We start from the raw sequence: 10403 nt of genomic DNA, 5'->3' as shown, positions 1-10403 counted from the left end.
GTTGGGCCTTATCTTTAAACCATATCAAGGCCTTCAGGTAAATAATAGAATAAAATACAAAACGTTGATCAAAGTGAAGATATTGTTATGTGTTAATACCTTTTGCATTTGTAGATGGATGCTAGCAGTTGGGGCTAATAGAGACTTACAGGGCCTCCCTGGTGAAAAGGGCTTGATTTTACTTATACAAAATAATTGTATCTGAAACAACAATAATTACCTATTTTAAATGTGCATGTTTAGAATGTACAATGACGTGTAATATGTTAATGTTAAATCAGTATATTTGGCTAAAAACGTTCTCTCTCAATATGTCTTCTGATAGAAACACGACCCAGTCAGTGCAGCAGCCAACAGGTTACACAATATATGCACAAAGCAGCGTAAAGTTAGCAAATCAGTGTCCTCAAATCTGATGACTAAAGGTAATTTATCGGCCCAGGCCAACATTTACGATGGTGAGCATGGTAACTCACGACACAGGGTATCAGCTGCCCCTGAGTCCAATAAGATCTCTTCCCCTTTGAGAGGAAAACTTAAGTGAAGAAATTGCAAATCTTTTGTGATTTTGTGTATGAAATGAGCCACACATTGTGGCGTTATACTATAAGTGGTCGAGAAGCTTAACCCTCTCTCGGACACGGACATAAAAATCGACTGCTGCCCCGACAAAGCTCCACACAAACCTCTCCGCCGTGTCCCTCTGTCCTGAGGTGCGTCTGAAAAGGCCCTCAGTTACGGTCTTGTTTTAGTAGCGGTGAAAACATTTTCCAGTTCCCTGGTTGGTACTGTCCTCATTTATGTTTATTCTGGGCAATGGCCCAATTTAAATTATGTTGACTCTGAGATAGCGGTGGGGTCAACTTAGACGTTTGAGTTGAATTTCTGAGAAAAACTTTTTTTCCCAAGTCTGGCTTCTTTTTCTCTTTAAGGGGCACCAGGTTGATGCATTGAAATGTTAAATGCATGCCCCCCGGACCACCTGAGAGGCTTTGAATAGGCATAGGGATCCAAAATAAGGGCCCCCAAAAACATTCTTCATAGGGCCACCTAAAAGCTAGAATCGGCCCTGCCTACACATGCATGATCAATACATGCCTGTGGGCATGTTAAATACACATGCACAGAGCAATATTGTATCAATTGTATGAAGTGAATCACCAACCAATGAAATACATATCTAAAAAATAAAAATATGCATTTTTACATTTCAGAAAGTGTGTGTGTGTGTGTGTGTGTGTGTGTCATGGACATATTATAGAATGGACAGCGGATTCCAAAACGCCCATTCATTCGTATGAAAACTGCTCAATGTCGCAGGGCAACATCAAGGAGATTTGCTTCCGCATCATGGGAACCTAGCCACAACCTAGTTCACCGGATGCAGAAATATTCATTGTTTTTTAGCATTGTTAGCATTGCAGCATCATAAGCGAGAGGTCTGAGCGGGCGCAGTCGCGTTGTTTACCGACCATGGAAGTATAAGTTTACTTCATAAATATGAAAGATTGCGCCATATAACACCAACAACATAGTAAATGTATGTAGGCCTAGAAAAAAAATACAGTTCAATGTTATTGCTTAAGAAACAGATTCCTTCCAACTATTTATAAAAAATGCAATCAGTAATTTATATACAAATAAATGGTTACATACCGAACATCAACGAGGTTGGAGTAGCCTTCCCACATAAATAATTCTAATACACCAACATTGTTAACTGTCACAGCTAAACAAGCAAATGAAAAATTAAATACTTACGCAACTGAAATGTTTATTTGGCTATTAACAATATTATGAAAATAATACCGTAATGCACCCGTTCTTTGTCTTTTGATCTTTTGAATGAATGGATCAATACATGGTGAATCGCAATGATCGCAAGCAGAGGAAAGTGGGAGTCATTGAGCATCAGCTGAACCAATCTAAAAAGTCCCTTTTTCACTTAAACACTTTTAGTGATAAAAAGTCACCACAGTGACTAAAAACCATCAACGTCATTCATGTTAAGTAAAAGGAAAAACCTCGGACACGAGCAGTTACGGAGCCGTGCACTAGGCCCTCTCGAATGCCGGGCCGAAACAACATTTGTTTCACTACGACTCCTTTCAGCTGCCCACACCTCCTTCTCCGGCTAATAAAACGCTTGAGGTGGCGTTTTGAAAAGAGAAAACTTAATTTTTTTTAGTACATGGCATAAAGATAATTATGAGCCTTTGATTGATATCCAGACAATTTTTGCGGAGACACATTCCTGTTCCCCACTTGTATTGGAGTGAACGGAGATATCTACTTCTGGGCCCCGTGAATCGAGGGACCCGTCCACAGCCCGCTTAAACAGCTGCAATACCAGGCTTGGCCGCTGAGCACTGGTGGATTGCGGAAATATGCTGTGTGTGTGTGTGTGTGTGTGTGTGTGTGTGTGTGTGTGTGTGTGTGTGTGTGTGTGTGTGTGTGTGTGTGTGTGTGTGTGTGTGTGTGTGTGTGTGTGTGTGTGTGTGTGTGTGTGTGTGTGTGTGTGTGTGTGTGTGTGTGTGTGTGTGTGTGTGTGTGTGTGTGTGTGTGTGTGTGTGTGTGTGTGTGTGCGTGCGTGCGTGTGTGAACATGTCTGCATTGAACCTATTAAACGGGGAAGTTCAGTAGTGTCATTAACAAAGTCGTCTCTCCTCCATCTCATCGAGAAGATCCTTCTTCTGATCAGTGAATACCAAATAAACGTTGCACCCTTTAAAAATATTAGAGTGCACTATGAAATTAAATTACATACATCAAATAGATTAGGTCTGAAAGGGAAGTGTTTATTGTTATTCTGTATTAATATTCACACGGACAAGAGAGGGTCAAAGAAAAGGCCGCCCCTCTTTCAGAATGGGGTCCCTGCGGATGAGGTACACTTCATCTGCTTTTATGGGAGGTATTCATAAAATTCCGATTTTATTATTTCTCTAAAACCAACGAGACGAGTTGCCAGTAAATTATATGAAACACGTCTCCTCGACCAGAGTCTCCATGAAAGGGATCACAGTACACACATAGCAATAGAACACACAACCAACCGTACACACATGTACGGTTGGTTGGTGATTGGTGAACTGCTGCCCCCTAGCAGTCACCGGGGGACGGTGGAAAACTGTCCAACAGTTGGAACCATTTATACGCCTATGTTCAAATAAAAGAATACATACACAATCGATCAGATTGTTTATTTCCGATTTCCGATTGGTGTATTATCAATACCATTATATCAAGCTTGAATCATATTCAAAGTTGTAATTGTAATTGTTACGCATAACGATTGTTGATAACTGTTGTGTTTGATCAAATGAAATTGTTTTAGCAGAGTGAAATGGAAACGTAACCTGAGCCAGATACCGAGCGTTTACCTTATACTTGTATTAAAAATGTATGAAAGTCATCCAATATACATAATACGAAATACAACTACTGGATACAACCTTATGAGTCGTACTGTTTTATGGGTCTTTTAAAGAATATTTCTAATTATTTCGGATGGTTTAAAGAAACTTATTTTTTTAGGGCAAAAACCTTAAAGATGATTTGATCAATCATGATATCAGTCTATGAATGTCTTAAAGCAAAGGAGGCTCGATCGAGGCTTTGACTCGGAGCTCTACTGCTCTGACTGCTGAGTCCAGGACACTCAATCAATCACAGCTAGCTTAGCGTCTGAGTGAACTGCAGCCATGGTAAGTCTGAATGGAAGGAAACCGCTTTCCTTTATTATTTGATGTATCCATGCATAAAATTGATAAAGGATAACGAGACTTCGTTACTGGAGGATAAATATCTACTGCAGCTAATCCCTGTGGTATATCTAGTATGTATTAGAAGCTAAGGAGTCTAAGTAGTGATGCAGTGTGAGTAAGCAAAACACAACGTTAGCTTCACCGATGTCCGCTCAATAAAGTTTAACAACTCGGTCGGTGATCCGGCGTTAATGGTCTGAGACAATAAAACAATACAAGTTGAATGTGAATTCTAGGGAGATCATACACCTTCTCATTCCGCGCTCTTTAACAGAGCACCTTTAGAAACTGCCGCGTTGCCGCTAGCTTAACGAGCTAACGGGAAGCTAGCACACAGGCACTCTCAGAAGTTAGCTTCGTCGGAGGGAAAGCCTTCCTGTGAGGTTTACTTTCGTTTTCCCTGGTCTGCCCTCGTAGATCGGTTGTATAACCTCTTAACGGTCGCGTGTCCACTACGTTATGTTTGAACAAACCTCTAATGTTTTCTTATTGTTCTCCACATGATGGTCGGAGCTCTGGTTCTGACCCAGAGGAGCTCTTCGTCAGACCCAAAGGGGGCTTCTCTGAGTCCGACCCAGAGGAGCTGTGGTCTGACCAGCGGGTATTAAACGTGTTGTTGGTGACAGACCTCTTATCCATTATTTAAGCAGTAACTCGATGCCTTTAGAAAACCCTCCGCTCATAAACCGCTCTCCTTCATCTGTTACACGCCGAAGGGTCCCCATGGTTGCGATGACAGACAATTATGTGAGATGAGTGGAATAAGACTTGTTGGAGGACGACTTGAAGGATCTTTTCTGTTCATGTTTTCAAACGATTTTAACCTGAAAATCCTTGGGTTGTGTTTTAGTTTCGGAACCAGTATGACAACGACGTCACGGTGTGGAGTCCCCAGGTGAGACCATTGATGTCTGCTTGTCTGATGGATCCTCACGGTGTACACCGATTTTTAGTGTCAGCAGAACAGTTTATTTGATGTTTGTGTTCCAGGGTCGCATTCATCAGATTGAATATGCCATGGAGGCCGTGAAGCAGGGTTCTGCTACTGTTGGACTCAAATCCAAATCCCATGCAGTCCTCGTGGCTCTCAAGGTACCCTGGTTATTTTATTTTCCATCTCTCGTGCTACTCTGTTGTGTCAGGGAGCCTCGTTCTGTTAAGGTTGGCCATCAAGTAGAAGGCTTGCTACACTAATATCCAGTGGGATTTTTTGATGGACCTACAATGTAGGCAATTTAAACTATTCTGAGACGCATTGGTTTAAAAAATCTAAAGATGCATTTTTTCTGTGTGTGCATTGAACTCAATAAAGCGTATTGTTCAGCACCGTCGTTAATACATTGGTCTCTCCTGCAGAGAGCCCAGTCGGAGCTGGCTGCCCATCAGAAGAAGATCCTCCACGTTGACAACCACGTGGGGATCTCCATTGCCGGACTCACAGCCGATGCCAGGCTGCTCTGGTGGGTTCCTCCTCAGCCTTTAAGATGAACCCACCAGGTTCTGGGTCCTCAGTTTGTTGCCAAATTGTATTAAAGGGATTGTTCTGAGTAGATTCAATCTTGGGTCCTTTGCAACATGACATCCAGCCAAATACCCCCTCGGAAGCTTTTTTTCCCTCGGTCGAACATTGATGACGTAAGAGTTTTCTTCTACTGGCTTAGTACTGGTGCTAATGGAACCTGTCCTGCATCTCATAAATTACCCCACTAATGCCAGTTAATGCTATTGCCAGTTGAAAAAATAGGGACTGTACTCATAAAACGAGGCATTGTTAAGTTTGTTAAGTACACCAGGAGTTTATTTACAATAACACAATGACTCAGCTTCAACTGTCTTCTGCTACCGCTGCGTCAATGCCACTTCGGGGATTTGGGGAAAGCAAGTAAAAGTCCTCTGCAAAACGTAAGGTGTGTCAGGAAAAAGTGCAAGGCAAAAGCTAGTGAATTCAACACTCCGTAGGAATGTATTGACAACTGAAATAATATATCTTTTTCAGTTGTCAATACATTTCTATGGAGTGTTGAATTCACTAGCTTTTTAAAAAAAAAATTGCTTGTGAGTTTTGCTGAAGACTTTTACTCGCTTTCCCGAAATCCCGGAAGTGGCATTGACGCAGCGGTAGCAGAAGACTTTGTGTTATTGTGTTATTGTTAATAAACTCCTGGTGTGCTTACAAACTTTACAATGCCTTGAGTACAGACCCTATTTGTACTACTGACCAAGTGTGGTAACATTCCAAGCAGTATTTGTGGGTTGATTTACGAGATACAAGACAGGTTCCATTAGCACCAGTACTAAGCCAGTCAGATGAAAACTCTTACTTCATCAATGTTCGACCAAGGGAAAAAGGCTTCCCCGGGGGGGTATTTGGCTGGATTTGATGGTGCAAAGAACCAAGGGTGAATTTACTCCAATCCATCCCTTTAAATCAAGACCCTGGGGTTGTAATGTGTGTGTGTGTGTGGCGTCTAACTTCTCTGTTCAGCAACTTCATGCGGCAGGAGTGTCTGGACTCGCGGTTTGTGTTCGACCGTCCCCTCCCAACGTCGCGCCTGGTGACGCTGGTAGGCAGCAGTATCCTCTTCGTCACTGAGGAGTCCTCAGATTGGAAACGCTGCGATGAACTGCTTCTATATGCTGTCTGTTAATACATGGGTTATGTGATGTGGATTAAGATGACCTGAAGTCTGCAAGGTTGAAAGTTAAGGTAAGATCTTTGTTAGGTTAGTGGGTTGGTATTGTTCTAGAGCATTTCTCTGTCAAACCTTAACCTGTAGTAAGAAGCCTAATAATTGACTAATTTCAATGTTCATTTATATTTCAATGTCTTATTGTTATTGAGTTTCCCCCCAATTGCAGTACATGAAGTCATTGTGGATGACTGCGATATTGGACCGTATGTTTTTTTTTTTTTTTTTTTTTGCGTTGTGAATGGATGATTAATGAGCCATATGGGTCCTGAGGCTGAACCAGTGTTCTAGAGAGAGTGGTGTGAAATGGATCCATTAGACTCGCCACTCTGACAGATGGCTGCTGCTTCCTACCATCTCTGTTGGTAAAAGGACACTCCCCTGCCTGGAGATCCCTTAGCAACCGGCCTAGCTCCATATGTCCTTTTAAGGGTCTACTAATGGTTTTATAGTGCCTTACCTTAACCTGACAACTCAGAAACCCAAATCCCAACACAGAGGTATGGAAGGAGGCCGTATGGTGTGGGACTGCTCATCGCTGGATATGATGTAAGTCAACCCCTGGTATTAGTTCCCCTGTGAACTAGAGCAGTGGTTTTCAAACTGTGAGGCGCGCCTCCCCTGGGAGGCGCCAGAGTTCTTCAGGGGGGGCGCGACGTGAGAAAAAAAGTAAAACAGAAAAAGTAATTGAAAAAACACAAAGACGAAGACACGCTGTGTTCGAAATCGTTCCCTATTCACTCACTCACTATTCCCTATATAGTGTTCATGATATAGTGCACTATATAGGGAACGAACAAACGAGAATTCGGACCCTACGCTGAACACTAAACGTCATTTGCGTCAGTAAATGCGCCGTCAGCTGAAATTTGTTCTCTGAGGGGGGGCTCACTCTCTCATACTTTGAAAACCTCTGAACCAGTAATGCACGATATACGATATAAACGCTAAAAAAATGGCCTACGATAGAGATTTTAATTCTATCGCTCTATCGCGATAATGCATGTTGATGACGCAAAATACAATGTTTAATTTTTGGTTTGGTGCAATTCCTTTTCACATTGCAATTTTCGCAACAGTGCCAGAATTCGTCAAAAAACCTGCATGTGTGCGAAGAACGTTAAATCATTGGACAAAAAGGTCTGGGGCGTTGTAAAGCGTTAAAGAAAAAGGGGGGGAAGCACCGGTGAAAGTAAACAACCATGGCTATCCAGCGTGATATACATTGATCTGCGGACTGGTCCAACTCCTTCTCCCTCATCCTGACTCGGAATGTGTTAAATGCATCGGCATTTTTAAGTTATGTTTTCTAGCATACTTTTTACTTGCTTTTGTCGGACCGTCGGGTGGTGGCTCAACATGGAGCAAAGAGGAGACGGAATGTCTTTTGGATATCGGACCCAAATATCCAAAAGACGTTCCGTCTCCTCTTTGCTCCATGTTGAGCAACGTCTCCGAGACCACCTCTCCGGCTGGGTCAACCTCCTTTTGATGGTTAAAAATATCACGTAATCGACAAAAATCGTAACGATCAATGATCGATCATCAATTAATCATGCCCATCCCTAATTGTCAGTACAGTGTCTGTTCCTTATCTAGAAAGACACCCGTTTTTCCTGTTCTCTGCATCTTGGGTGGCATTTAAGAACCAAGGACTTAAACTAAGTGTAGTGCCTTTTAGAATGGTTTGCACTAAAGGAAAGAAACCCAATACTAATTTTATTTATCTGCAACATTATGTTGTATGATTACAGTGTTTCACAATAAATGTTCTCGAAATGACATACTATATTTCTCTTTTTTTTAAATACATTTAGCAGTTTGGCTTTCCTTAGGATCTATGTGTACCTATGTACCTGTTCTGAAACGGTTATTTTATGTTTTATGTCGTGATATATATATATCGTTATCGCAAGAGGCTGCAATGTATATCGCAATATGGATTTTAGGCCATATCGCCCATCTCTACTCTGAACTAGAGGACACCTGCTGGTGTTTAGGGTCTCATTGCTCCCCTTCTTGCAGGACATGGGCCCTCACATCTTCCAGTCCTGCCCCTCAGCCAACTACTTCGACTGCAAGGCCATGTCCATCGGAGCCCGCTCCCAGTCGGCACGCACCTACCTGGAGCGACACATGGACAAGTTCATGGACTGTAAGCCTCGTCACGGGGGTCTGAGGGGTGGGGTTCAGCCTCGTCACGGGGGTCTGAGGGTTGGGGTTCAGCCTCGTCACGGGGGTCTGAGGGTTGGGGTTCAGCCTCGTCACGGGGGTCTGAGGGTTGGGGTTCAGCCTCGTCAAGGGGGTCTGAGGGTTGGGGTTCAGCCTCGTCACGGGGGTCTGAGGGTTGGGGTTCAGCCTCGTCACGGGGGTGTTGTGGTTCAGCCTCGTCAGGGGGGTCTGAGGGTTGGGGTTCAGCCTCGTCACGGGGGTCTGAGGGTTGGGGTTCAGGGTCGTCACGGGGGTGTTGGGGTTCAGCCTCGTCAGGGGGGTGTCGGGGTTCAGGGTCGTCAGGGGGGTGTTGGGGTTCAGCCTCGTCAGGGGGGTGTCGGGATTCAGGGTCGTCAGGGGGGTGTTGGTGTTCAGCCTCGTCAGGGGGGTGTTGGGTTCAGGGTCGTCAGGCAGACGAGTCATGTGAGTTGTATTCATAGTGTAACCATCAGGATACAGTTCAGTATGAATGACTAGGTGCCTTCTCCTCGGACAGGTAACCTGAACGACCTGGTCCAGCATGGGCTCCGGGCCCTCAGGGAAACCCTCCCTGCAGAGCAGGACCTGACCACCAAGGTGAGCTGGACCGCTGCAGGCTGCCGGTCTTTATTCAGCCGTCGGCAGCCGGACCCCGCCATGTCTCCTTTATTTATCCGTTCACCACACGTGTACATGAACCGACGGGCTCGCTTCGTTCTCATGTCGGCTTGTCAAAACCTAAACAGGGCTTGTGTTTTCACTGGCGATGAATGAATGGATACGTCCCTCCAGAGCCTTGCTAACCTCTGGGAGGACCGCTGGTACCTAAAGCCAGCCTGTCGATGCGTGGTGGATCTTTACTGATGGACAGAAATGGGATTTGAGTTTTTGCCAATTAGGATTCAATGCATTGGAACCATTTATAGCAATGCGTGTGTTTTGTGATGATCCATCCTTTCAGAACGTGTCCATCGGCATTGTGGGAAAGGACTTGGAGTTCATCATCTACGACGATGGTGATGTGGCCCCCTTCCTGGAGGGGCTGGAGGAGAGGCCACAGAGAAAGGTGGGCTGTTGTTCAAACGATGCTGTGGTGTGACCCCGGGGTTAGACCCCCGTGCTGCCTCAGCCCTGACTGCTGGGGCTCTGCTTTGGAAGTGTGGAAGTTGTGAGGAACCGGAAGCTCAATACGAGCGTTGGGCCAGCACCCTTTGTCTCGACAGATGACTGCAGAACTAGCCGGAGCTGAATAAGAATGAGATGCATGTAAAATAATATAAAGAGCTGTTGAAATGGAGATGCAGCAACCTGACACACGTAACAAGTGACGTACTGTGGGCTAACCACCTGTACTCCCTCAGGTCGTGCCGGCTGCAGATGATGCCCCCGCTGCACCTGATGCATCTGACGAACCAATGGAGCACTGAACACGCCCCCTTCAACCACAAGTCAACCAATTATCTAGCTTTCTAAACTGGGGAGGAGGGAAAGTACCGCCCTGATCGTAGTTAGTTCTCTGGATTGGATGCGTTCTGTTGTACTGTGCCACATATTACATGTCAACCAAACGGTCTCTGATAACATCTGTCTGTCGCTTTTGTAAGGGTATGTACCATTCTACAATAAATAAACTTTCTGTATTGCGTTTGCTCCGGATGTGTTATTTGAACAAATTCTATTTAATGTCTGTAAACTCCCACCAAACGATTTGTAATGTTTTCCAGAGAAGTTGATTTTAGAGAGGGGTATTTCATCA

At 44.3% G+C, this 10403-nt stretch overlaps 1 protein-coding gene across 1 annotated transcript; it reads left to right on the top strand.

The window, feature by feature from the left end:
- The first annotated feature begins 3640 nt into the window (after positions 1–3640).
- Positions 3641–10287, top strand: psma1 (proteasome 20S subunit alpha 1). Its single transcript, XM_079742613.1, has 10 exons — positions 3641–3707; positions 4618–4662; positions 4758–4859; positions 5124–5227; positions 6253–6341; positions 6936–7006; positions 8483–8612; positions 9165–9244; positions 9609–9713; positions 10009–10287. The coding sequence occupies exons 1-10, from the start codon at positions 3705–3707 to the stop codon at positions 10072–10074; spliced, it is 795 nt and encodes a 264-aa protein (XP_079598739.1). The 5' UTR covers positions 3641–3704; the 3' UTR covers positions 10075–10287.
- Positions 10288–10403: the final 116 nt, after the last annotated feature.

This window comes from Pollachius pollachius (assembly GCF_949987615.1).
Source record: "Pollachius pollachius genome assembly, chromosome: 9".
NCBI classification, from domain to species: domain Eukaryota; kingdom Metazoa; phylum Chordata; class Actinopteri; order Gadiformes; family Gadidae; genus Pollachius; species Pollachius pollachius.
The sequence above is the reverse complement of the archived record's forward strand: the minus strand, read 5'-3'. Positions and strand labels throughout refer to the sequence as shown.